Here is a 27,454-nt window from a genome sequence, read left to right as displayed (position 1 = left end):
CCAATTTGAATTTGGGAGCCCCAGCCCCATCCCTCCAACCCCGGAGCCCCGGGGCTGGGCTCCCGGTGGGGCCGGGAGCCCCAAGCTCCCGGGCTCCCAGCCCCAAATATGGCCGTTGGGGGTCTCCCAACGGCCATATTTGGGGTGGATCCCCTAAAAAGGGGATCCACCCCACTTATTTAGTTTTTTTTTAATTTTTTAAAAAAAAAATTTTTAAACTAAATTTTTTTTCAAAAAATATAAATTGTTTTAAATTTGTTTTTCCAATCATTTCTCTAATTTTTTTCTTTTTTTAATTTTTTTTCATCTTTTCAAAATTCCTTCTCTCTCTAACATAATATTAAATTTCAATTTTATATTTGAAATTAATAATTTATAGTTGAAAATTAAAACACTCACACACATACACCACACATGTGCATATTTTAGATTTGGGAGCCCCTCTTGGGAGCCCAACGTTGGAGTTGTGAAAAGCCCCGGGGCTCCCAAAATCCAGGGGCTCCCAAAATTGGGAGCCCGAGCCCCACATTGGAGTTGCTCTTATAAATTTCCCAGAAACAGTCTAGCAACTGCAAAATAAGGTGATGTTGACATTGGACCATAATACCTAATCGGAAAATTAAAGATATAAATATTTACAGACGAAAATCTCTATAAGCAAAAGCTGCAAAATGTGTAAGCTCATATGACAATTGAATTGTGTCAATGAAGATCGAAAATGGAAAACGAACTGAGCTGAGTACAATTGTAAACAGGACATGGTAAACTGCTCATTGGAGAAAATTTCGATTACCAAATATCAGCAGAAGTTTGGTCCAGTCATTTGCTATTCTTGATACTCTGGTTTTAAAACCCATGAAGATCCATTCAAGTCTTTTTCCAATGTTGCTATTTCTTTTAGAAGGTTCTTAAAAAGGGGAAGATCCTTCGACGGTATCCTGTCTTTAAAATGCCCAACTATAGTGGCTGAACTGGTTCTGCCACCATTTTGCTGTATGAAGGTACAAATCTGACGAATCAAAACTTCGGGTGGGACACTGGATAACTTCTGAGGTGCCCTAGAACTTCCAGCTCCTCCACTTGTTGTTGGTTGTACTCTATTAGTAGAAGTAGAAGCCAAACCAAATTGGTGTTCAAGACCATCACCAACTGCTTTTTCTTGTGTTCCCCTCATTCTAGCTAGTAATTCAGCTGAAGATAAAGCTTTTCCTGTTGATGCTCCTGCTGAAAACCCATTTGGTTTGATCGTTCGACTGCTAAAAGAAGATTCTGCTGAACTTTTTGAGCTGCCGACTAGGCGGGAGTTAATTGTTGAGCCGAACTTTTTACGTACAGAAGATGGAGCACCGGCTGCACCAGATTTACCAGTCCATGTGGGAATAGTTATGCTGTCTTTGTTCCGTATAATCCGTGATTGGCGCAAAGCTTCGGAAGCTCGTTTTGCCACTTGCGAAGCTTGCTCTTCAAGTCTCATTTTTTCTTCCTCGTGGGCGTTCATAATCACATCATGGTTCACTGCACTCTGAAAATACGGATGGCGAAAGGCAACTGTCAGTAAGCAAAGAAAATAGAACCACAGACACAATTAAGGAACAACAGTTATCGTCACCAAAGCATTTTTCAGCATCATATTACCATAATCACTTCGACAATCTAACATAACATCAGCGAACAATACATAGATAAATAGATTATATATCTATATGTAATAGGTACATAATGTCTTACACTTAGCTTACTGAAAAGAACTTCCAGATCAATTATATCAGGATTTGGGAGTGATGAACATTCCATAATATATTATAGATTGCATGAAGTAGAATTGACAGAGTAACTTACATGTATCCCTTGAGCATCAAAAAGACTCCTTAACATGTTTGTCTCTTCATCTACTTCCCCATCCTTTTCTTTTCCTTTGCTCTTGGAAGGTTCAAGAGCTAATGAATTGTTTTCAGTGATAACTTCAGCATCGTCAGTGGACGTTTCAATGGGAACCAGAGTTCCAACGTTAGCTGTGTTATCTTTACATGACTGGATGGCGTTTATATCGCCAGAAAGTTGACCGAAGATATTAGATGTTTCAGTTGAAGCACCATCTTCATCTTCTTTCAAAGTGAAGAGATCCTTCATGTCTCTGGCTTTAAAGAACCTTCTCTGCTGAGGGTTCTTCAATATCTTATTTGTCAGGAAATGTTTGTAAATTTGCCTATGATAAACCTTCTCCTCTATTGTTCCGCGAGTAATCAATCTATACACTGTTACATCTCGTGTTTGCCCAATGCGCCAAGCACGTTCTCTCGCCTGAAACAATCGCCCCAGTTCATAAGAAAATGTTTACATACGAGTACGAAAGCACACCATAAGAATGACACCAGACATATATAGGTCAAGTAGCAGCAGTTTAATTTTTCTACAACGAAGTAAAAGTTGTGAAGGTGAGAAAACGGTCCACCTTCGCTACATGACAAAGTCATGATTCATCAATCATGATTTATCACCTTCAAAACTTGATCATAGTAGGATTAAAAACAAAAACTAAAGATCCCCCACAATGTGTACCTGCATGTCGGTAGAAGGATTCCAATCAGGATCGAAGATGATCACCCTATTTGCACCAGTCAGATTGGTACCCAAACCACCCACTTTTGTTGTTAGGATGAAGATGAATATGTCACTGGAGTTATTAAATTCGTCTATCAAGGCCATCCGTTGTTTAACAGGAGTTAGTCCATCCATTCGCCGGTAGCTATAATCCCCTGTTATCAGGAAACTCTCAAGAATGTCAAGCATTTGTTGAGTCTGACTGAAAAGAAGAACCCGATGACCCTGGTCCTTCCAAACCTTGAGCACCTGTTCAATAACTTTCATTTTTCCACTGCGTAGTGGATTACCATAGTCTGGGTTACTGGATGCATGTTCTCGTTCCAGCAAATCAGGATGGTTGCAAATCTTACGCATCACATCAATCCCATAGAGTGAGTTTCTACTCCCTTCAAAGATCTGTTCCACCTCTGAACTGGCAAGAAATGCTCTGTATATAGTTCGCTGCTCTGCGGTTAAGCTGCAAAAGAGAACATGCTCTGTCTTCTTTGTTAGATGAGCATTCACGTCAGCTTTCATACGCCGCAAGAGATAAGGCATGATCAGGTCTCGTAAGACAACTGCGCATCTATAAGCTGTAGACACTTGCAAAGGAGTAGCATTTGCATAACCCCCGACTGATATGGGAACAGCGAATTCCGCCTCAAACACTGGTAAAACTCCCAGCTTTCCAGGAAATACGAAGTCAAATAGTGACCAAAGTTCTGACAACTTGTTCTGAATTGGTGCACCTGTCATTATTACACGGTGCACAGTTTGCAGCTGCTTACAGACCAGAGTAACCTCTGCATTCGGGTTTCGGATGCGGTGTCCTTCATCTAGGACAGCATAACCCCATTCAATGTCAATAAGTTTTTCCCCAAGCAGCCGGAGCTGCTCATACGTTGTAATAAGCAACCCAGATTCAGATCTTAAAACTCGATCTATCAAGGAATCCCACTTCTTAGAGGGATTTTTAGTTTTAACTGTTTCATAATCACTCTCAGATGAGCTTCCACTGTCTTCATCGCTTTCATCAGATTTATGTCGCTTCTTATTAGCAGGCATCTGAGCAGAATCATGTAAAATTTCAACATGGAAGCTTGGGTACCATTTGTTAGCCTCCCTTTTCCACTGGCGCAACAAGGTTACTGGGCATATCACGATACTGGGTTTATACATCTCACTGAAATGCAAGGATGCAAGAAAAGATAAGACTTGAATGGTCTTACCAAGACCCATTTCATCCCCAATTATACCACCTGCTCTTTGGCAATGTAGTTCCCAAAGCCATTGCACTCCGACTTTCTGATAATCGAAAAGTTTGCTGAAAATCAATTCTGGGATTCTTAATCCTCCTTCTAGAGTTATATAAGAAGGTTCACTTCCATCTACATCTCCGGCATCTTGATTTTCTTCCTCACAATCAGAAGAAATCACGTTATCTCGTCCTTCTGAAAGAAATTAACAAGGATCACCCTTTTGAAATACATAATCAAGTTAAGGCTCTGCTTGATCTACTAGTAACTCAAAATTCACATGCATATGTGATTATGTTCTTATTTATATATGTCCAACCATATGAACTAATCACAGTCAGGCAATGGATTTGGCAAGAGAGTGCAATAATATTTGTAGCCACTTACAACTACTCTTTTTTACCAAATACATGTAACCTCGGATCAAATATAGTCTCATGATTGCAAAGTCAAACCTAAACAGAAAAAATAAAAGGAAATACTTTTAAGGCATGGCATGAACATTTGAAACTATTGGTGGCAGACCGGAACTGAAAAATCACGATATCAACCAGGATTAGTGATCTCACAATTACGTTTGATAAAGCTTCAATTGATCTAATATTATTTCAGGTGATTATGAAGAACCAAACTTGAAAGCTCTCAGCAAAGCCGCATGAGCTAGTGACACCAAAGAGCAGAAATTAAATATATCAAGAAAAATCCTTGATGGAAATTAGTGGTGCTTGAATTCATTCTCAATTTCAATCTTTCTTCTTCACTAAAAAAAAGGCATATTGGATATCAAACATCAGAATAAACAGTTGATACACTATGTTAAACCAAACGGATACTAAACAAGATAAACCTCAGACTAGACATACTCCTGGCTCTCAGGAAAAATATTAAGTAACTAAAAACCCACTTATGAAGCTATAAGTATATCCATGTGTAGTATCTCCATGTTGCCCTTCAAATGCAACAATAAAATTAAGTCTGAAATCATAAGGTGGCTTAATATAACAGCAGTCCTGCTACATCACGTGCTTCTGTTTGTTACCGTATTATTATTTTTGAAACCTTATAGTTTGTTAAGTTTTTTGTTTTAAACTTTTTAGTTGCTGTTGTTATTTTATAAATGCTTTTGTAATGAGATAACATACCACTGCCTTCTGATAGTATCTCTTCGCGAGAAATGGCCTTTCTCCATCTCTTCTTTGGTAAAGGTCTCTTCTGCTTATTTTTCTTCAATTTTTTGCTCTCTAATTCAGTGTCTGTGGACCTTGGTCTCAGAGGCGCTCTCAGCCTGCTAAAAGGATGAGTGGGTGCGTCAATTTTAGGTAAGTCTTTTGCATCAAGCATCTTCGTTGTAGCACGAGCTTGTGCAGCCTCAGATATTGATCTGGCAGCTCTAGCTATGGTGGCTGAAGCAATACTCTCAGTTTGCTCTTCCCCCTCGTGTGTACGGAGTCTAGCAGAGGAGCCTGGTTGTTCGAGGCGGCGCTCAAAGCCTTTAAGTTTATGAAAAGGAGTTAAGATGCCTTTCCTGACCAACTCGTCCCTTTCCTAAGATGACAGAAAAAAGTTAGTGTTCAAGGCCAAAGTTTCAGGTTCTATCTTATGCATTCATCAATCTACTACTACACAAATGCCAAAGAAGAATCCATTTCTAGAAGGGAAATTTGGCCAAAACTCCCTAAAAACTTTGGCCTTTGGTTAAAAAGGATTGGACAATTTTTTATGGGCTTCAGCTCCCTGTGGCATTTTTGTAAATTATCTAATATAGGGAAAAGACAAAACTGACCTTATTGCAAACTAGTTTGCAAACCAGTTTGCAAACCAATTTGCAAAGCAGTGCAAACTAGTTTGCAAGGCAAACCAGATTGCATACTAATGCAAACCAGTTTGCAAAGCTTTGCAAGGCAAACCAGATTGCAAACCAGTTTGCAAATCAGTTTGCAAATCAGTTTGCAAATCAGTTTGCAAAGCTCTGCAAGGCAAACCAGATTGCAAACCAATTTGCAAAGTAGTGCAAACCAGTTTGCAAACTAGTTTGCAAAGCTTCGCAAAATCAAACCCTAACAAAATAAGTAACTAAGAAGTAAGATTATATAAAATGTGAGGGTTTTTGGAAAATCTGAGGGTGTTTCTAAAATTTTCCTTTATACAAAGGTCAATTCAGGTATACAAAATTAAGGGATTTTTAGAATTGTCCTTCAAGCCTATTTCCAAACTTTTCATGGTGCCTAGAAGGAAAAAAAGATAACTTGTCTTTTTGACAAAAAAAACAAAAAATTGGGTCTCCAGCCCAATTTCCTGGGGAAATTTGGCCAAAACTCCCTAAAAACTTTGGCCTTTGGTTAAAAAGGATTGGACAATTTTTCATGGGCTTCAGCTCCCTGTGGCATTTTTGTAAATTATCTAATATAGGGAAAAGACAAAACTGACCTTATTGCAAACTAGTTTGCAAACCAGTTTGCAAACCAATTTGCAAAGCAGTGCAAACTAGTTTGCAAGGCAAACCAGATTGCAAACTAATGCAAACCAGTTTGCAAACCAGTTTGCAAATCAGTTTGGAAAGCTTTGCAAGGCAAACCAGATTGCAAACCAGTTTGCAAATCAGTTTGCAAATCAGTTTGCAAATCAGTTTGCAAAGCTCTGCAAGGCAAACCAGATTGCAAACCAGTTTGCAAATCAGTTTGCAAACTAGTTTGCAAAGCTTCGCAAAATCAAACCCTAACAAAATAAGTAACTAAGAAGTAAGATTATATAAAATGTGAGGGTTTTTGGAAAATCTGAGGGTGTTTCTAAAATTTTCCTTTATACAAAGGTCAATTCAGGTATACAAAATTAAGGGATTTTTAGAATTGTCCTTCAAGCCTATTTCCAAACTTTTCATGGTGCCTAGAAGGAAAAAAAGATAACTTGTCTTTTTGACAAAAAAAAACAAAAAATTGGGTCTCCAGCCCAATTTCCTGTTTCTAGAATCTGAAAGCTTTTATACTTCAATCAAAAAGTGAAAGGAGAATTATATGCAACTAACTGTTTCAACAAATCCTGCAGAAGCTGCATCCAGAACCGCATCAAAACCATCATCTTCTTCAAAGGAAACGGTTTTGAGCCTTTTTTTTGTATCTTTGCTCGACTGTTGAGCTTCCTTCAACTTTCTCTTGCGTTTTACATCTTCCTTGACAAGATCTTCAATCAACGATGTATTATGTTTATCCAACTCAAAAAGCTCCGCTTGAAGTTGAGCCTTAGTTTTTTTGAGACTTTGAAGTCGGTCAGTTGCGAGGGCATGTTGAAGGGTTGACCCACCAGAACAAACAATTGTATCATCCCCTCTATCACCGCCCTCTTCGTGTTCAATACCATCTGAGGCATGGTTCTCATTGCTAGTAACAGGACTAATGGTAGCTGCAACAGCATCTATTTCAACTTCCAATGCCCTTAATTTATTACGAATTTTGGATCGGCTGATAGATGGATCATCAATGTCTTCTGTTTTGTCAAGAATCTGATCCTGGGTATTCTCTCCAGCTTCATTCCTGTCTCCTAGGTCATTTTTCACCTGCCTCAATAGGATGAACACTGTCAAAATATAAGAAGTTACCAAACCATCTGTAATTTATATATCTACAGAACCATTTATGAAAAATGAATAAAGTAATCCTCCAATTCATGTTTATGGTGATGGTGTTAACTAGCCAATCCGCTACTCTTTTAAATTCTATAATTACATTTTGTCTTGTAATATATATACAACATAAAGCATGCTTAATAAAATTAAATGGAGGAGTTTCATCAAACTAAACCTTAAAAAGCTTACGTCATTTAATATGTTCCGTTCAATATCCTCCGGGTTGGCAGAGGTAACACCCAAAGTACTTAAAAGAATTCTATCCTCCTCTTCTTCCTCCATGGCATTCGGTTACCTATCTTACTATTTACTGCAAGTAGCAACACCGGCAGTAGCCCAGTAGAGATGCCTGACAAAATAAAGGGGTTTGTTAGTTAATAAGGTTGAACATAAATAAATGTTTCCTAAATGCACTTCGACAGAGCGTTCAGTAAATAGTCAAGACACCAATCTTGTGCTTTTAAGTTACACCGCCAAACAACATGGACAGCTTTGTTTTCTTTTCTTTTTTTTTTTCCTTAGAAGAGTTTGGGCCCTTGGGGATTACCTTACTCGTCCAAGCAATATGCACTTCCAAGCTCACGGCAAAATAAGTAAATAACAAGGCATGAGGGTATAATCTGCAAATCATGCACGCGACATCCATAAGTACACTAGAAAAAGTTTAGCAAATTCAACATGTTATCACTAATCAACATCTTGGTATTTCGACTCAAAATAATGTGACTTATCCAATAAATCCATTTGTTTAGAGTGAAAAGTAAAATGTACTATCTTGTTATGACAATCACCATACTCATGTCTTTCTAGTAATACAACCGATAAATTATCAAACATCTATTAAAAAAAGTATGAAGTAAATCTCTGAGTAACTCTGGAGCTGATAATAGGCTCACAAAAGCCAGTAACTAGATTAAGTTGAACGATAAACCCTAGTTAGAGACTATGAATTACATTTTCAAGAGTTGCCCAAATTTTCTTATACAGAATTGTGGGGATATCCACAAATATAAAAGAGAGTACGAATTTGGGCATTATCATTCTTGCTTTCAAATTAAATTGTTCAAACCTAAATGAAGATTTGTAGAATAAAGGAATAACATTTTTCAAATTAAAAGAGCCTGATAAATCTAATTGGAGATGGAAATTTGCGCGAAGAATGGACGAATTCTTACTAAATTTTGTGAATTGAATTGATTTAACACAGAAGCTTTGAGAAAAACTAATCCTTCCTGGTGATGGAAGTTAATTCCGCGCCAAATTTTGGGAAGTTAGAAACCCTAGATTGATGAATAGCGAAGGTTTATTGATCTATCTTCTCTCTTTGTGAGGAGAGGTGTGTATTTCGGTTTAACTTAACTTTGACCGACTCTCTGTTTCTCAACAAGCGCCTGCCTCTTTCGGCCTCAATCAGGACGCCCGAGCTTGGACACTGTCATCACGGGACTCGCATCATCTAGGGTTGGGGCCTTGGGCGTTACTCGTAGTGGATTAAGGCATTGGTTTGACACATTTTAAATGTCCACCCATGTTGAGGTATTTGTATGGGATATTTAAATGTCCAACCAAAGGCATTGAATATCATCTTATTTCTTTTTGGTTCCTAAGGTATTTGTAACCATAATGGCGTGAGAAAGAGAGACACGTTTCTGAGATAAAGATGCGACTCTTAGTTGGAAAGAGAGAGAGAGAAGAGTGGATCTGTGATTTTCTAACGAGTAACAAGGTGCGTGTGAGTAGCATGGCTATGTCGTTGTGACGGTAGGTTTAAGTGGTGTGTGTGAGATACCCCCACTTAGATCATGTGTCCATCCCTTTGACTTTCTAACTAAACCGGCACAAACCACGAAACTCTTTAGCTTTCAAGTTCAATGGCTTTTATTTCCCTCGTCTTCGTCTTCACTATCTCAAATCTCATTTCTTAAACTCTACTCCTCAAATTCAAAAGGGTTATTTCCCTAATGGCCCCCAACTTTGTCACCAGCTTCCCGTCTGGCCACCTACTTTACGAAAAATACCCATATGGCCCCCTTCCGTTATAACACCGTCACTCTCTCTCATTCATCAATTTTTTCTCTCTCTGCCAAGTCACGCCACATCATCTGTTACGCCACCTCATCATCTTCTCCAGCATGGGTCGCTGGCCGACCAAATTTCGGTCGGCGACCTTCAAATTTTTTTTTCTCTCTCTCTCTCTCTAAACTCCGGTGAAGGGGGAGTTTAGAGAGAGGTGAGAATTAAAAAAAAAAAAAATTTTTTTTTAGAGAGAGAGAAAAAAAAAAATTTGAAAGTCGCCGGTCGGAAATTTGGCCGGCCGGCGACCCATGCCGGAGAAGATGATGAGGTGGCGTAACAGATGATGTAGTGTGAGTTGGCAGAGAGAGAAAACATGATGGAGGAGAGAGAGTGACGGTGTTATAACGGAAGGGGGCCATTAGGGAAATAACCCAATTCAAAACTACTTTTCTAAATCATTTCCTACTTCCATATCAAGGGGTCTCTAGAGATCAAATTCTTTCATTAAATTGCAATTGTGGCGAGCAATTCATTTCTTCCTCCAATCGTTAACATCTTGGATGCCCCCATCCCTTCTTTCACTCGGGCAAGGGTCGCCAGCAAACTGCCATCCGACGACCCTTTGAAACAACTTTTTGTTTCATCTTCTTCTTCCACCACCATTGCTTCTCTCTCTTGAATCACTCACTTTCTCTCTCTGGTATCTCTCTCTCTCTCTCATCCATCTCTTTGATCTTTCTCTCTTTCTAATCGCTCTCCGGCCTCTCTCGTCTCCCTCCTTCCCATATTTCGACGAAAGAAAAGGTTCCTTACCAAAACCTCCTTTGAGATGAGGGAAGGTTTTAGGCAATACCTTGAAACCCTTCTCGAGGGATACAAAACCATTGAGAAAGGTTTCACAAGCAAACCTCGTCGATTGAATAACCTTTCCCCTTCAAATCAACGAAGGGGGTTCAAGTAACGAGAACAGTGAGAGAAATAGAGGGGGGGGGGGGGGGGTGATGGGAGGAGGGGAAAATATAGAAACATAATTTAGCGTTGTCGAAGATGACAGTTTGTCGACGACCGTTGCCGGTGTGAACAAAAAACTCGAGTGAAGTCTTGGGGGCGTCCAAAAATTTTCGATGTCCCGAAAAAGTTTTCTTTTTATATTGATTCAAGTGTCATTACATTAATATATGACATGAATACATCATGAATCTTTGAGGGTCGCATAAAGACTGCCATTTTATGGGGGTATGAAGCCAGTTTATATCTAAATCTACCGTATTTTTACCAAAGTCCAATAAAGCATGGATTTCTACTTGAGATATCTGATATGCAAAGTGAGGGTCCAACCACTACACCAAATACTAATAGACTCGAAAATATTTATTATGCTCGAAAGTCGTTGGCTAATAGAATATGTTTCTAGAAAAGGGAAATGTTATAGCATTGTCGTTTTTACCCGATATGCCCATGGGTATTCACACTCACACTTAAACCTATTTTACCCTAACACAGTCACTTAAACCTATTTTACCCTAACACAGTCACTTAAACCTATTTTCGTCGATAAGATGAAACTGTTGCTATACTTAAATTGTAGGAAAGATGAAACCGATGTGTAACATAAGGCATCAGTATTGTCCTACTAACAAATACCAACGAGCAACATTTGAAGAGGATTTTGGTAAGTCAATTTTTTGCCGGTAAGATAAAACCGATATATCCAATTATCGGTAGCTTTGTTCGACCTATAAAGCAATTTGTCGGGCATCCTCTGGCAGATTACCTTCATGAGATGTTTCTATATCTTTTTAGTAGGTGATTCTTCATCTTTTTAGTAGGTGATTCTTCATCTTTATAGTTTTTTTTGGATCAAAATAAAAACGTGAAATTTATCACTTTTCCATGATTTTCACAATTAAAACACCAATAAAAAATTTCGATAGTTTAAATATGATCTTAGAGTAATGATAATTATCTCATTTCGGAATGCTTCCATCAACAAAAGAACTCTCAGTGGCGAGTTGTGAGTGTGGTTAATGAAAAAAATAATAGAAGCATCCCTAACATGCAGGAGTGGTGGAAGATTTTAAGTATTCTTTTAATCAAAATCGACCGATACTAACTTGGTGGTGAGTGTGAATGTAATTTAATTCCGCCAATGAAAATTGACCGTCTCAACCCGAATGTGAGTGTGGTCGACAAAAATGGTGAGTGTACATAAAATATTTTTCTTCAGAAAATTATCCGATTACACGGCTTAAAATCAGCAAAACTAACATGAAAATACGTGCGCGCTTCATTCAATATGACGTGTCACGTAAATGGGTGCTTACTACGCTTACCGCTTCTTTTAGAAAAATTTAAGCGCCGGAAACAATTTTGACTTTTTTTTTTGGGATCAAATCAAATTGTGGTGGGTCTCCCCTGAATCAAAAAGTAAGGGTTCGTTATTAGTTTGAGAAAATGGCGGGTTCTTTCATTTCCATTTTTCGTCCAATTTAGGGCAAATCACAAGTCTTCTCCAACAACTACCCGGTAATCTCTCTCTCTCTTCTAATCTTTGATTTCAACATTTGATTGGTTATGGTTTTTTCTTTTGGATCGAATGATAATGTATTAACCTGGAGTTTTGAATTAAAGATTTCTTCCTCAGTTTGTGATTTTCTTGATAGATCTTCAATTGATTTAACAATGTCATGGGAAATTTGAATCTTAATTAGGTTTAGAGAAGTGTAATTAGTTTAAAAGATGTAAATGAAAGCAAACTTATGAGTTTTTGGGGTTTGATTTTGTTAGGAATCAATGCAGAATGCATGATTGAATGTGGTTATGATTGTTTTGGAGCTCAAGATGTTATAATAATAGATGGATTGAATGTGTATGTTTGTGTATAAGAAAGGCATTGACTTTATAGGTTGATTGATTTTCTTGTGAGTGAAAAATGGATTCGGCTAGGAGTTGGTTTCATAAGTTTCAGCCACGGGATAAATTAAGGGCATCCACCAAGAAGAAAGATTCAATGGATCAGGGTGGGAATGAATCGCCTTCAAAACCACCAACTGGTGGGGATGAAGCTGCCTCTAATGTTACAAAGCAGAAGGTCGCGGCAGCGAAGCAATATATAGAAAACCATTATAAGGAGCAAATGAAAAATTTACAGGAACGAAAGGAACGGTACAGTTTCGAGTCTCTCAGCTGAACTTTTGTTGGAAATTTGTTGTTCCTGTTTAAATTGTTTTTTAATAGATCCCTTACAAAAATTCTTATGATAGATGACCATTTATTTTCTGAAATCGAAATTGTCCGTTCATTTAGTTTTGTCATCAGGTATATATCATTGTTTTGGTGTTATGTTTGTCAACAAAGTGGTATAGAGATAAATTTGTCTAAATTCTATAGTCCTTATAGCTACTCTTTGTTTTATACGTGATGAAGATGCCAAAATGGGAAATAAAAACATATATTAATCATATGGACAAGGAATTTATTGATGATACGAGATCCACCTGATTTCCATTTGCATGATGCTATAGAAATCACAAGTTCTATTCATGTTGTCATTGTTCTCATATGTTTGGGATAGTGAGATCGGATTAAGAAGGACGCCATAAATGTCACTCACAGGACATTCATTTTAATTTAGATCTGCTTCTTTTGGCTAATTTTGTGTTGTTCAAGTGATCGAGGTCCCACTAGTGTGTTGGTTTGTCTGGTTAAGGAAGCAACTTCCTAATTAGTTTGTTTTGGGAACGGAACGAAAAGCTTAGAACACATTTATGGAGGCTCCATAAATTGGGCCAGACCAAATATTTTTAAATTTTCTCATCAAAACTGAAGAACAAGACTAAATAGTTTGATGTTACTAACTGAGAAGTGAACAAGTGAGGATATGTGAATCAGCAGAATCTTGATAACAGTTGCCTTCTTGTTATTAGGATAACTAATTCTCCATGACACATTGCTATGTTGCATGCACTCGGCATGGGCTAACTCGTGTTTGACATTCATTGAACCTAGGTTCCAAACGGCGAAAACTGAAGTGTGTCAGAGGAAAAAATGTTAGATGTGATTATTATCTATTGGTCCTTTTTGTTGTACGCCCTCTTCTTATCTTGAGAAAAAAAACGCTCTTCTTAAGCTACCCCTGATAGTCTCATACTCATGCTACTGAAATTACTTCTTTCCATAATTCTTCGTATAACAGTCCAACATGTGTACTGCTTTCTCTGCATATTATTATAATTCATTATTTTGTACTCTTTGTCGAAGCGGCACCAACTCAATTTTATATCTGATGGTTTAAGAATGCGAGGCATGGTCTTAGTGGCACATGAGTCTTTTAGTCCTTTCAGCCAAATCGTTTTACAGTTTACCTTTTCATGTCATTAATTTCTTGTTCCCAAAAGAAAGCTGTTTTGGGCAAGTTAATTGTTTCAAAGATTTATTCGTAATGATAAGGAAATTAAGTTTATTCGAGTACTTGCATGCAAAAACATGATTATTCAACTAAAGCCAAATATACCTATGTCTGCGTCATCGAGTTTTTTTTTGCCTTGTTTGAATCTTTAATAATTCTGCATTGGTAGTTTTTTTAACAAATAATACTCTCAAGCAGGCGTAATATGCTGGAGAAGAAATTGGCTGATGCTGATGTATCTGAGGAAGATCAAAATAACCTGCTAAAGTACTTGGAGAAGAAGGAAACAGAATACATGCGTATTCAGAGGCATAAAATGGGGGCTGACGATTTTGAGTTACTGACAATGATTGGAAAGGGTGCATTTGGGGAGGTAAATTTTGTTACCCAATATCTATAAAAAAGATTTCAGCTATTTTTGTTAATTTGTTTCCCGAACAAATATACTAGGTCTCTCAAATTACATTATGTAGGAGAGCATACCTCACCTTACAAGTCTTCTCTTTAGCAATTGAGAGTTTTACTATCACAAAATTCTGATATGAGGACATATTCGTCGTCAGATTGATGGTTTCTTTTTGAGCCTCTAAAATACCGTTGAAAAACTAGCCTCCAGATACTCTAAAAGCAGTTCGCAGTGTGAAGAATTTGATGGTAAGAGAGATGAAATTTTGCTGTGGAAGACAAATAGGATAACCAGTTGCCAGCTTTTGGTTCTTGAAAAGTAGTCATTAGTATTAATATTTTACTGCTTTATGTTATAGTAAATTGTTCAGCTATTATTAGTTTCTACAGTTGTTTTTTTTGAATTGTTCAGCGTGTGCCTCGAACCCTTGACCACGAGGTGGAAGATTATACCTCTTACCACTCCAACCAAGGGTTGTTGGCAGTTTCTACAGTTGTTTATATATATATATATATATATATATATTAGCTAGTTCATACTTTACAACTTTATATAATGTAAGCGCCCCACTCATCCCTAGTAATTTGAGAACTCACTGTTGCGCCCTGCTTCTGACAGAGTAACTGGCCATTTGTCCAGTACACTACTGATTTTGTGGAATAGGTTTGTTATTGGCAGCTACTATTAGACATAAATTTATAGGAAATTGGGTCGAAGACCCAATCTTGTGTTGCTCTTGATTAAAAGACATGTCAAGTTCTTTGTTTTTACTCTTGGATTCCCTGTGCAAAGATATGCAAACCCGTGCAAAATATGGTGAATCTGTGCAAACCTTACTCGTGCAAACTTTACACAAAAAGCGGAAGCCTTAAAAAAGACAATAGAAAATTTGGCTTATGGAGATTTGGTCAATTTTTCCTGAACTTTTATTCTGGTGTTGCTTAAATCGGTAATTTATAAAATTCTGTTCTCACTGAGAACTTCCCTTGTTTTGTATTACCGTTTAGGTCAGGGTTTGTAGGGAGAAGACAACGGGTCATGTGTATGCAATGAAGAAACTTAAGAAATCAGAGATGCTTCGCCGAGGGCAGGTACTTTCAATGTGGCAACCCAGAGTATCTCACTCGAATCTGTTCATATGGTTTTACTTTTTTGTAAGATTTTTGTTTCTATATCTATATAGGTTGAGCATGTTAAAGCTGAAAGAAATCTTCTTGCGGAGGTTGACAGCAATTGCATTGTCAAACTTTATTGTTCTTTCCAAGATGATGAGTTCCTTTATCTCATCATGGAATATCTTCCTGGTGGAGATATGATGACTTTACTCATGCGAAAGGATACTTTGACAGAAGATGAGGGCAGATTTTATGTTGGAGAAACAGTTCTTGCTATTGAATCTATTCACAAACATAATTACATCCACAGGTCTTGATAGTTGGATTCACCCATATGCTTCTGAACGTTTAATCTTGGGAAGGACCAGAATGGTTAACTTCTTTTAATACATTCTGCAGAGATATCAAGCCTGACAACCTATTGCTGGATAGATATGGTCACATGAAGCTTTCAGATTTCGGACTTTGTAAGCCACTAGATTGCAGCAATATCCGCGAAAATGATTTTTCTGTAGCAAACAATGTTAACGGTACACAGGGTGATGAAGGTTCAACAGCACCAAAACGCTCACAACAGGAGCAACTCCAACATTGGCAGAGAAATAGGAGGATGCTGGTAAATCACTTCTTTCTGATCAGTGTTCCATTGCCTATAAGGCATGATTTTTGTTCAAGTAATGCAATTTAAAAAACTCATTAAACTCAAGGTTATACTATAACTAGAAAAAGCAGTCTACTACTTTACCTACACTTACAATTCTATATGGACTTAGTACTCACTAGTAAAATTGTTTGACAATTTCAATAGGTTTTATTTTCTTGTATGGCTATCATATATATATATATATATGTCATCTCTTGTATAGTCTTCTACAGTTCCATTATTTAGTCTTTCATGTAATTGATGAAGGGAACAAATCATGTTTTAGCAGAGTTTCGTGCTGACGTCTTTGAGTGTTTTTGCTTTTATATGAAATTATCTTAATACTGAAAAATCTGCAGGCGTATTCTACTGTTGGTACGCCTGATTACATTGCTCCGGAAGTGTTGCTCAAGAAGGGATATGGAATGGAATGCGATTGGTAAAAAACTGAACCATTGCATACTTAATCTTCATTTTAGAATAGTTCGTAGATGATTAGTATGCCGTATTTCACTTGAACAGGTGGTCTCTAGGTGCTATCATGTACGAAATGCTTGTGGGGTATCCACCTTTTTATTCTGATGAACCTATGGCAACATGTAGAAAGGTAAAGCACAGAAAACCTTATGACTTATTCATATTGCATTTTGTTCTTCCTCTTTCCCACCAGGCAATTAATGGCAATGGGGGTTTATGATGGTTGGAAATAACAAACGACAATGTGTGCTAAAAAAATTATTAGATTCTAATGTCTCTCTCTAATCATTAAAAAATATAAGAAACTCAAGTTCTAACGGCTCTTGTGCTGGTGGTCTTGGGCCTCTCTCACCCCAAAAAAGCTAGCTCAAGAGGTAAGGCTTCTCCCACAATTATTAACACATCCTCTGCCCCTTCCACAACCAATGTGGGATTAACCTAACATCTAGTGGATTCGGCCAGCCTATTTTTAAAATATATGAGAGGCTTTTTTAATGACAATCAAAATCCAAATCCCAAAAGATAGGGTCTTTAATGTAGTTACAAAGATTAAAGAGAATTTAAATAAAAATAGAATGTGATCATTTTCTAGAAATGCTCTATAGGCCCTCGAAAAGGAGAGAGCCTCATAAGATACAAAAGGCCCCAGTGAAGAAAAATGTTTGCAATTTCTAATGTTTCGTATAGTTTTCTTCTGCACATAGAGTGCAGCTGTTCGCGCTTACTAGTTGATGTTGGGCAAATTATGTATTTCTTGGCTCAATCTAATAATGCTTTTTGTACCAGTAGGCTGACAAATTCTTCATTTGAGCCGAACTGTAACCCAGTTTTCCTTATGCAGATAGTAAATTGGAAATCTCATTTAAAGTTTCCAGAAGAGGCGAAGTTATCCCCAGAGGCAATAGATTTGATTAGCAAATTGTTGTGCAATGTCGACCAGAGGCTCGGAACAAAAGGAGCTTCTGAGATAAAGGTACATTTTAGTCTGTTTTAATCTATTTATTTTGTTAAAGCAAAAACATTGCAAATTAAAGCAACTGATTTATTCCATATCAATTTCAGGCTCATCCATGGTTTAATGGGGTCGAATGGGACAGACTATATCAGATGGATGCTGCCTTTATTCCAGAGGTTAATGATGAGTTGGATACTCAAAACTTTGAGAAATTTGAAGAGGTATAGGTTTATTTCTAATTCAGTGCTAATTTAAATTCTATTGACCTATTAAGCTGTTCTCTTAAGTTACTTAATGTATTCTTCGGCTTTTATTGACTGGTCCTGCAGGCTGACAGCCACACTCAAACTTCGTCAAAAACAGGCCCTTGGAGAAAGGTAAAATTAATCTTGTTAACGTGAAAAATTGCTGTATCCTGTACATTAGGTTTTTTTTTTCAGAAAATTCCTACCCAATAAGCCTTTCCTTCAATCAGTGAATCATTACATTTATCTTTGGTATTTTTTTGTTATTATTTGAATATCTTGAAGTTGGAGACTTTTTATGGCTGTCAATTTGCACAACTAGGATACTGATGGGACTTGATTTGTCCTACTTCCAATGGCTTCTGAGTTGTGCCGAAAATGTTAAAGTGTTTTACACTAATGCGCCTTAAACTGTAATATTCTCATTCAACTGGTTGGAGAACAAAGGGGCAGTGTGCCCTAAAGTCCACTTGGCTAGGCTACTGCCTATGTAGCTCTCGTTTGCCATGTAGACCCCTAGAATGCCCCTGTATCATTAATTGTATTTGTGCAAGGGTTCCATGTTTGTACTAGTATATAATTTATCCAAGAAGGTGTTTTTCTATTGAAATGGAACATGAAAAGAGCCCTTCAATTTTCTCTTCCTTTATGTAATTATTTTAATATAATTTTCTTTGTAACTTTTTGTTCGCTCCTAATTACAGATGCTTTCATCAAAAGACATCAATTTTGTGGGTTATACCTATAAGAATTTCGAAATCGTAAATGAGCATCAACTGCCTGGCATGGGTAATTTCTTTCTTCTGGCACCTCGCGACTGCTTCTATTCTTGTAATATCATTGTATCCACATAGTATTCAAGTTGATGTTTACTGTCATTATACCCTCATTTTGCTGTTGTTTACATTGTTGAGTTACTTTCTTATCATTTCTTTTCTTTATCGTAGTATTATTCAAGTGGTTCTTTTCTTCCCTATTGTTGGTTCATTAGGATTACAGCATGAATAGTAAGCTGGTATAGTTTCTTCAACGCATTTATAAGAGATTACTTGCTAAATTTAACGATCTAGCTGATTACTAACGAGCGTACTTGTATGGACTATCTTCATCTTGTGATAGTCGAGACTATGTTGTCTCTATGCATGTTTCATCTCATATAAATATAATGTCAATTTTGTTACCTTTTCTCTCTCTAGACACAGTGATCTTTATATGCACGATATTGACCTCTTTATTGATAAACTTCTTTTCTGCGAAAATGTATCATGACCGACTTATTTTCCATTCTCATTCACAGCTGAATTGAAGAAGAAAAGCACCAAAACAAAAAGGCCATCAATCAAATCTCTCTTCGGTATGCATCTTCCCTTTCGTTTGTTTGTTTTGTATACTAATCTGCATTCCGCCATTTCCTCGACTTACAGTGATGATTGTATACAAGATAAATGTATTAATTTGACTCTAGGAACTGCCCGGACCTTTAGTTTTGCTTATAGAAGAGTGGGATAATTACAGTTAGAAGATCACAAGCATTTGGAAGCCATCTACTTTCCAATAATGTAATACAAACTGAGATGAGATAGTAAGAGAAAAATAACACTTTTTGTTCACATCGCATGCCATGATTTTACACTTGTTCATATATGAATTAGAATTATTTAGGTATTTGCTTGCACTTTGATACATAATCAGAATCAGTTAATAATCTCAGCGCCTGAAACCACATTTTTGCTGCTTGATACTAGGAACCGAAAAGCAATAGTAATATTATTAACCATTTCTTTTACGAAATATACTCGTTCTTTTTGCCTACGATGAACAAAATGTGCATTTCTTCTTTTGTCTTCCTCCTTATATGTTCCATTTCTTGGTTATATATCAGCTTCCTTTACCATGTGAATTCGTTTAAATACGTCTTAAAATTATTTTACAGATGAAGAGTCCGAAGATAGTACTGAACATGGTGAAGGTAGCATTTCCTCCAGAACAGAAGCATCCGATACCAAAAGTGAGTCCCCATAAAGAGTGTTGGTCTCTTTATAGGACCAAAATGGCCGGTAAAGAGGTCCGATCAAAAGCTCAATTACACTTCGAGATCGTCATAGGATGATAATTTTGGGCAAAAAGGGTTGAGTTCTGCAAGTAACAAGTTGAAGAGTCCAAAAGTAGACTCTGGAGCTTGTAAGAAGCCTTTGTTCTTGCTTGAACTCTATCTCCTTGTAAAATTTGTCTTTGAAAAAGTTAGTAACAATTCTTTTATAAATTATATAATTTATTTCTTTTGTTTATTTTCATGTCAAATTTCAAGAATGATTTGTTGTATTCTATACATTCGAATTTTTAGGGTTTTACTTGTACGGATTTGGGTCATTTTAACTGTATATGCAATGATTGTAATTGTAGAATGAAGACAACATGAAATTTGATCTTCGAAGTAACTAGACTTTCCTTTTAGTTTTCTTTGTGTCAAATGAAGTATATTATACCACACAAAAATGGGATCTGTCAAGGATATTCACTTCAATTTTATTATTTTCAATGCCGAGTACGGACAATTAAAGAATAACCTAAAAAGTAAGGTATTAGTTTGCATTATGCAGCGAGTAAAATCAACTTGTTGGTGTTACTTTTGCAACTCGCCAGGAGGAGGAAGAAAATGCTCATCATCTTTTTCTTGTTGCAAGAAATGTAAATCATCTTTAGTCGTGAGGTGTGCGCCCACTGTCAACGTTTGGTAGCTCAAGTGAAAACTTTTCTCTCTCTAGATCCGGGCCCCGACACGTCAGCGAACCGAAATTCGGCCCGGACTCGTGCCGGTCATACCATCAAGGTTGAATATTATTGGAGGCAGGCGGGTAGTTAACTGCCAATGAGCCAATCCCATTCAAACAAACTGAAGATTGTGAACACCAAAAATGAGCTCTACTCCATCAACTCTAAAATCTCTCCTCCAAAACCCTTCCAAATTCAAATCAAAATACCAAGCTAAACAAATCCATGCCCAAATCCTCAAAACCAATTCTTCTTTCTCTCTCATGTCTACTATCCTTTCTATCTACTCACATTTAGGTTTTTTACATGAATCTCTTCTCATCTTTAACACCTTCACTTCACCTCCAACTCTTGCTTGGAAATCAATCATTAGATGTTATACTTCTAATGGTTTATTTTACCAATCTTTGATCTCTTTCATAAAAATGAGAGCTTTAGGAAAATACCCAGATCATACTATTTTCCCTTCTGTTCTTAAATCTTGTACTTCTTTAATGGGTTTCAAACTAGGTGAGTCAATTCATGGATGTATTATTCGGCTTGGAGGTGATCTTGAACTTTATACTGGTAATGCTCTTATGAATATGTACTGCAAATTTCAAAGTAATTGTGTTGGTTTTGATGATCAGAGATTTTGTTCTGGATTTGTAAGCTCAGTGTTTGATAAAATTCCTGAGAGAAAAATAGGAACTTTTGATGGGTATGGTAAGAGTAAATTCAATATGAATGCCGACCCTCATTCTATATCTTCAAAATTTGATGAAAAAAATCAGAATCAAGTTGTGGGTATTGATTCTCATTTTAAGTTAGATGAAATTGGTGATGGGTTGAGTTCAACCAATGATGATAGTTTGAGAAGGAGAGAAAAAGATGATTTGTATATGGAGAGTGTAATGAAAGTGTTCACGTCGATGCCTAATAGGGATATCGTGTCATGGAATACTGTAATAGCAGGGAATGCACAAAATGGAATGTATGAAGAAGCTTTAATGATGGTTAGAGATATGGGAAAAGCCGATTTAAAGCCCGATTCCTTCACTTTGTCGAGTGTCCTTCCAATATTTGCGGAATATGTAGATGTTTCTAAAGGAAAAGAGATTCATGGGTATACCATTAGACATCAGTTTGATTCTGATGTTTTCATAGCAAGTAGTTTGATTGATATGTATGCCAAATGTACTAGAGTGGAAGATTCATGTCGAATATTTTATATGTCACCTCAATGTGATGCAATCCTATGGAACTCTATTATTGCGGGTTGTGTACAAAATGGACTGTTTGATGAGGGATTAAATTTTTTTCGGCAAATGTTGTTGGAAAAATTTAAACCTAGACATGTCACGTTTTCAAGTATAATGCCGGCTTGTGCACACTTGACAACTTTGCATCATGGGAAACAACTTCATGGATACATAATTCGAAGTGGATTTGATGATAACATTTTTATAACTAGCTCTCTTGTTGACATGTATGCAAAATGTGGAAATATTCGAATTGCTCGATGGGTTTTCGATAAAATGAAAAAACCCGATATGGTTTCGTGGACAGCCATGATTATGGGGTATGCTTTGCATGGACATGCCAATGAAGCCCTATTTTTGTTCCAAAAGATGGAAATGGAGAATGTTAGACCAAACTATATTGCATTCATAGCCGCTTTAACTGCTTGTAGTCATGGTGGATTAGTTGATGAAGCTCAGAAGCTTTTTAATAGCATGATCGTAGATTACAGAATATCTCCTGGTTTGGAGCACTACGCTGCAGTTGCAGATCTTCTTGGACGAGCTGGAAGATTGGAGGAAGCCTATGATTTTATCTCTAGAATGCATATAAAACCGATAGGTAGTGTATGGTCAACATTGTTATCTGCGTGTAGAGTCCACAAGAACATTGAGCTTGCCGAAAAGATAGCGGAAAAAATATTCGAGATTGATTCAGACAATATGGGTGCTTATATTCTTATGTCGAATATATATTCGTCGGCTGGGAGATGGAAAGATGCAGCAAAAATAAGAGTGGCTATGAGGGGTAGGGGGATGAAAAAGAAACCAGCTTGTAGTTGGATTGAAGTCAAGAATGAAGTTCATGCGTTTGTGGCGGGAGATACATCCCATCCATATTATGATAGAATAAACGAAGCTCTAAACGTTATGATGGAGCAAATGGAGCGTGAAGGTTATGTCCCTAATACCGATGAAGTTCATCATGATGTTGAAGAGGAGCAAAAGAGATATATTTTATGCAGTCATAGCGAGAGACTGGCAATAGCTTTTGGGATCATAAGTACACCTTCTGGTACACCCATTAGAGTAACGAAGAATCTCCGGGTGTGTGTTGATTGCCATATCGCTACTAAGTTTATATCGAAGATTGTTGGGAGAGAGATAGTTGTGAGGGATGTTAGTAGGTTTCACCATTTCAAAGATGGAAAGTGTTCTTGTGGAGATTACTGGTAATTTGGGAAGTGAAATTAAATCACAAATTTAACCTTCCTGATCCACAAGCTATCTCAGGCTCGAGTACTAGCAAATGAACGAATCCCGTTCTGTGTCTTGAGTTTCAACCCCGACTCTTGAGAAGGAAGAGAAAAGGGTTGTTATAACTCTAACATAACTTGAGGGTTACTTGAGAAATCCTTCAAATACGGACTCTCTGGCGAGGGAACCTAGTTTTCCGATTGATGGTTCAGCAGTTGAACAGGTGATCGGGCACCTATTCAGGGTCGGACCACAGTTTGGGCAAAGACTAAATCCAGATTGGACCATTAATTTACTCGAGCCGAACCAGGTTAGCCGTTTGGGCTTTGAGCCCACATGGGCCACAACGGACTCTGACGGCGGCAGGGCCAGGTATCCGGCTATTAAATCATTCTCCAAGTCTTAGCTCTTCCATGTTACTAGCCTCTGCAATAAGTGGAAAAAACTGCCCTTATATTGCTGAGATGAAGAACTGCAGAGATATCTTCGGTCGTGTTCATGAGATGGTACTGTTCACTTACTTGCTGAAAGTGTTTTACTTTCCTCACATTACAATCTTAATTTTAATGTGAGTATAGGACTAATTCAATACCAATGATATACAGGGTTTTATAAATCTATGCAACAATATGTTTCTTATCTTCATATGACAAAAGAATCTGAATCTCAAATCAAGCAAGAAACCAAAATTTACTGAAACTTTATGGAAAAATTCATTCGATTCGTCAGATGTAGAATAAGTTTATCTCTTTACAAGTTCTGCTTTCAGCGGAGTTGAAATACATCAATAATACTTCCTGAGAACCCATGATTCTTTTGGGTAATCAAATTGTTTCTGCTTGGCATTCCTTTTATCTGATGTTCTATGACCCACTTGATGGTTTCTTAGTGAGACTGCTCAATTTACCTGTAACTTAGTGTCGTTGATCTCCGATTACAGGTAACTCTTGACTCGTAAAAATGCTTGGAGATTATTTCAGACGTATATGTTTATGAAAGTCTTTTTGTTATTTCAGCTCTGATCGTTCCTACTCCTCGAACAAGAATTCTTCATCTTCCTCCATGTGCCTTACAAGATCAGCTAGACATTCATATATTACCTCTGCATTTGGGTGAGATTTATCTTCAACAAAGAATGGTTGAACCTTCTTTTCAACCTCAATCCAACTACACCCAGGATTTTTCTTCAACCCTAGCTCTTTCATCTTTAATCTAACTTTACGTACTTCATTCCATTTCCCAAAAGAAGCATACATATTTGACAGAACTATATAAGTAGACGGATCATCGGGTTCCTTCTCGACAAGTAATCGAGCAACTTCCTCTCCTAACTCTAAATCTCCATGCATTTTACATGCAGAAAATAGTGTACTTAGTAATCCAACATCTGCCTTTATATCCGGAGTGTTACAGAGGATTTCATAAGCTTCGTGCAATCTTCCAGCCCGTCCGAGGAGATCAATTAAACATGCGTAATGTTCTATCGTTGGTTTTATCCCATATTGATCCCTCATTTGATCAAAATAATAACATCCTTCGTCAACTAAACCTCCGTGACTGCATGCAGATATAACTGCAAGAAAAGTAACTCTGTCTGGTTTCGCCTTTGAGAGCTCCATTTTCCCGAAAATCTCTAAGGCTTTGAAAGCTTGACCATGTGAGCCATATGCAGCGATCATGGATGTCCACGAAACGAAATCCTTCTCTGGTAGTTGATCGAAAATTCTACGTGCTTCATTCACAGCACCACATTTTGCATACATGTCTAGTAGAGCAGCCATGACTATCTCACTAGCTTCGAGCTTATTCTCAATGATCGCTTGATGAATCTCTACGCCAAGTTCTAAAGTTGCTAATTGTGAACAAGCTGGTAAGATACTAGTGAAAGTAACAGCATCTGGTCTCAGACCAGCAACACTTAGATCATTGAAGAGTTTAAGAGCCTCGAAGTATGAACCCATACTAACATATCCAGAGATCATTACATTCCAAGTGACTATATTAGTCTTTGGTGTCATTTCGAAAATTTGCTCAGCCATGCTAATATTTCCACATTTGAAGTAAAGATCGATAAGTGAACTACTAACGAAGGTATCGATATCAATGCCGTTTCTTATAATGTATCCATGTAAGAATTTTCCTACTTTAAGTCTAGCTGATCGAGAACAAGCTATTAGCAAACTACTTATTGTTGTTGAAGTGGGTATAACTTTTTCGTTGTTCATTCTCTGAAAAAGGTCCAAACATGAATCAATGTCACCTCTCAAACCGTACCCAGTGATCATTGAATTCCAAGAGACAATACCCTTTTTAGGAATCTGATCGAAAACCTTTCTAGCCATCTCCAAACACCCACATTTTCCATACATATCAACAAGAGCAGAGCTAATAAACCCATCCAATTCAAATCCTTTCCGAATGAAATCCTCGTGGATTTCCTTTCCTCTTTCCAAATTCAAAAGCCTGGCACACGCAGAGAAAACAGTCGTAAACGTTACTGAATCAGGCTCGAACCCATGTACCTTCATCTCATCAAACAATTCCAGTACTTTCTCAGACTTCCCACTCTGATAATAACAAGATATAACATTGTTCCAAGAAGCTACATCTCTTTCAGTCATTTCATCGAACAGTTTTGTTGCCGAATCAAATTGATTACATTTTGCATACAAACCAACTAAAGAACTTCCAACAACAACATCAAACCCAAACCCAGATTTAATCAATTGGGTATGAATCTTTTTTCCTTCATTTACATTTACTAATCCACCAAATGCTTTTAAAACACTTGGGTAAGTATAATTATCAGGTCTAAGATAAGGGAAGAACAACAACTTCTTAAAGACACAAATAGCTTCATTATACATATGATTCTTGGTGTAAGCTGAGATTAGACCATTCCAAAGAGAAATGTCTAATGGGTGTTCTATAGTTTCAAAAACTAGTTTGGCAGATTCAAATAAATGGCATGAAAAGTAGAAATTGATGAGAATTTTGGACAAAGATATGTTATTTTGTAAGCCAAATGTTATGATCTTTTGGTGGATAATTTTGCCTTGTTTTAGTGATTTTGAAGAGGTGAATGTTTTTAAGAGAGAGAATAGAGTTTGGGTATCCATCAGTGTGATGAGTTCCCATAAAATTAAGAAAATCTGCTAGACTTCACCCTCTAGGTTTGTGATGAAATTGGCGCCACATTGGAATAACTTTGGACTGATTTTAGATTTCTTGCTCTCGTTTGCCAGCCTCCTCTTGGTCAAAATGAATTTTCAATAGGAACTTTTTTTTACCATTCTACTTGGAGCAAGTCCAACCCGTGGGGATTGGGCCCTTAATTCAAATTAAGGCCCCACCGGTCCAACCACAGACGACCCTTATTAAGGGCGGCTGAACAACCCCATATGACCGTTGGGGAGGTCTCCAACGGTCATACGGGGGATCACATCCAACGGTGGATGTGATCCAACGGTCGACTTTTTTATTTTTAAACAAAATAAAATTAAAAAAAAAACATTAACTCAAAAACTTAAAATGCTTTTTCTATATAGCTATTTTTAAATTAATCAATCGTTTAGTCATATTTAATTTTAATTTTTCTATTGTTGTTTAGTCGTATTTATGTAGATTTAAATTTCTAATCAGTTGTTAGTTTGTAATCGATGTTGTTTAATCGAATTATTTAATTAAATTGAAAAATTAAAAATTCATATTTAAGGGTCCCAAGAGAGTTTGTGGTTGGAGCTGAATTTCAGAGGCTGAGCTGAAGCTGTAAAATTTGGGTTTAAGGGCCTCAGACTGTCCCTGGTTGGACTTGCTCTTATCACACTCAGATTTCACTTGATTTGGTCAATTTACTTTAAATAAGTCTAGTTCAATCATACTCAACGCTTGGTAGAACTAACAAACATTCCAGAACCCTCCACCACGAAATTTTGAAACTTCCATTGACAACACTCTACCTCAGCACTTCAAGCTTCTTTGTCGATAGAAACAATGAAATTACACTATTATACACTCTCAATATCATCTTATGTTGAAGCTTTGCATTTGTTGTTTTAATGCAATCACGAAAAAAAAACTTTCTGATTCTTATATTGATCCAAACAAAACTATAAATATAGAAGAAGCATCTAGTCAAAAGGTATAAAGCCATTTCATAATCTATTTTCAAGTTTTTTTTTCACTCAAAGTGGTGTTTTAGTTGTAAAGTAAAAACTTCGTGAAGGTAACTTATCAGGTGCACCAGTCTGAAAGGTACTTAGACCCACTAGTTCAAAGCTTTCGATGCGTAACAGAACATGTAGTCAGCTCCTTATCGACATGTTTTAGAACATATAAATGACTTTCCTACCTATTGGTTAATAACCAGGTAGGCTTGTGCCTCCTGCCTTTGTGATAATGAGCTCACCACATGTTCTGTTACGCATAGGTAGGAAAGTGGGGATAATATCGATAACTGTTGAGGTTTGGGACAACTCTTCG

The 27,454-nt window shown here is 37.2% G+C and overlaps 4 protein-coding genes across 6 annotated transcripts; 2 read left to right on the top strand and 2 right to left on the bottom strand.

Annotated features, from left to right (window-relative positions):
• Positions 1 to 634: 634 nt before the first annotated feature.
• CHR8 (chromatin remodeling 8) lies at positions 635 to 8,987 on the bottom strand. 2 transcript variants are annotated; one of them, XM_086660792.1, is made up of 8 exons: positions 8,634 to 8,987; positions 8,006 to 8,078; positions 7,648 to 7,807; positions 6,862 to 7,389; positions 4,982 to 5,384; positions 2,560 to 4,034; positions 1,840 to 2,301; positions 635 to 1,522 (listed from the first exon to the last, which is right to left on the bottom strand). In XM_086660792.1, the coding sequence occupies exons 3-8, from the start codon at positions 7,738 to 7,740 to the stop codon at positions 827 to 829; spliced, it is 3,657 nt and encodes a 1,218-aa protein (XP_086516918.1). In that variant the 5' UTR covers positions 7,741 to 7,807; positions 8,006 to 8,078; positions 8,634 to 8,987; the 3' UTR covers positions 635 to 826. The 2 variants fall into 2 exon arrangements, with proteins under 2 accessions (XP_086516918.1, XP_086516919.1); XM_086660793.1 differs by lacking the exon at positions 8,006 to 8,078 and having other exon boundaries at positions 8,634 to 8,984.
• Positions 8,988 to 11,752: 2,765 nt separating this feature from the next.
• LOC147559018 (uncharacterized) lies at positions 11,753 to 20,177 on the top strand. Of its 2 annotated transcripts, XM_086660791.1 has the most exons (14): positions 11,753 to 12,000; positions 12,262 to 12,639; positions 14,081 to 14,255; positions 15,296 to 15,379; positions 15,472 to 15,713; positions 15,803 to 16,019; positions 16,406 to 16,485; positions 16,569 to 16,653; positions 17,365 to 17,496; positions 17,586 to 17,699; positions 17,808 to 17,855; positions 18,428 to 18,512; positions 19,021 to 19,077; positions 19,657 to 20,177. In XM_086660791.1, the coding sequence occupies exons 2-14, from the start codon at positions 12,407 to 12,409 to the stop codon at positions 19,743 to 19,745; spliced, it is 1,641 nt and encodes a 546-aa protein (XP_086516917.1). In that variant the 5' UTR covers positions 11,753 to 12,000; positions 12,262 to 12,406; the 3' UTR covers positions 19,746 to 20,177. The 2 variants fall into 2 exon arrangements, with proteins under 2 accessions (XP_086516917.1, XP_086516916.1); XM_086660790.1 differs by lacking the exon at positions 11,753 to 12,000 and having other exon boundaries at positions 12,055 to 12,639.
• A 188-nt stretch (positions 20,178 to 20,365) lies between these two features.
• LOC147559017 (Tetratricopeptide repeat (TPR)-like superfamily protein) lies at positions 20,366 to 23,617 on the top strand. Its single transcript, XM_086660788.1, has 2 exons — positions 20,366 to 23,478; positions 23,578 to 23,617. Exon 1 carries the CDS (start codon positions 20,639 to 20,641, stop codon positions 22,949 to 22,951), a length of 2,313 nt encoding a protein of 770 aa, XP_086516914.1. The 5' UTR covers positions 20,366 to 20,638; the 3' UTR covers positions 22,952 to 23,478; positions 23,578 to 23,617.
• A 44-nt stretch (positions 23,618 to 23,661) lies between these two features.
• LOC147559016 (Tetratricopeptide repeat (TPR)-like superfamily protein) lies at positions 23,662 to 26,271 on the bottom strand. The gene has a single exon (XM_086660789.1). The coding sequence runs from the start codon at positions 26,089 to 26,091 to the stop codon at positions 24,001 to 24,003; it is 2,091 nt and encodes a 696-aa protein (XP_086516915.1). The 5' UTR covers positions 26,092 to 26,271; the 3' UTR covers positions 23,662 to 24,000.
• Between the last annotated feature and the right edge of the window lie 1,183 nt (positions 26,272 to 27,454).

This window comes from Eschscholzia californica, unplaced genomic scaffold (genome assembly GCF_041429995.1).
Source record: "Eschscholzia californica isolate CP2 unplaced genomic scaffold, dmEscCali1.0.p SCAF_2, whole genome shotgun sequence".
NCBI classification, from domain to species: Eukaryota; Viridiplantae; Streptophyta; class Magnoliopsida; order Ranunculales; family Papaveraceae; genus Eschscholzia; species Eschscholzia californica.
Note: the sequence above shows the minus strand (reverse complement) of the source record. Positions and strands in the feature narration are given on the sequence as shown.

Coding starts and splice junctions, on each gene's coding strand:
- CHR8 (XM_086660792.1), bottom strand. CDS start 7,740: ATGGAGGAAGAAGAGGAGGATAGAATTCTTTTAAGTACTTTGGGTGTT. Junction 7,390..7,647: donor AACGGAACATATTAAATGAC/GTAAGCTTTTTA, acceptor CTATTGAGGCAG/GTGAAAAATGACCTAGGAGA. Junction 1,523..1,839: donor TTGATGCTCAAGGGATACAT/GTAAGTTACTCT, acceptor CCGTATTTTCAG/AGTGCAGTGAACCATGATGT.
- LOC147559018 (XM_086660791.1), top strand. CDS start 12,407: ATGGATTCGGCTAGGAGTTGGTTTCATAAGTTTCAGCCACGGGATAAA. Junction 17,497..17,585: donor AAGGAGCTTCTGAGATAAAG/GTACATTTTAGT, acceptor TATCAATTTCAG/GCTCATCCATGGTTTAATGG. Junction 18,513..19,020: donor GCATCAACTGCCTGGCATGG/GTAATTTCTTTC, acceptor TCTCATTCACAG/CTGAATTGAAGAAGAAAAGC.
- LOC147559017 (XM_086660788.1), top strand. CDS start 20,639: ATGAGCTCTACTCCATCAACTCTAAAATCTCTCCTCCAAAACCCTTCC.
- LOC147559016 (XM_086660789.1), bottom strand. CDS start 26,091: ATGGATACCCAAACTCTATTCTCTCTCTTAAAAACATTCACCTCTTCA.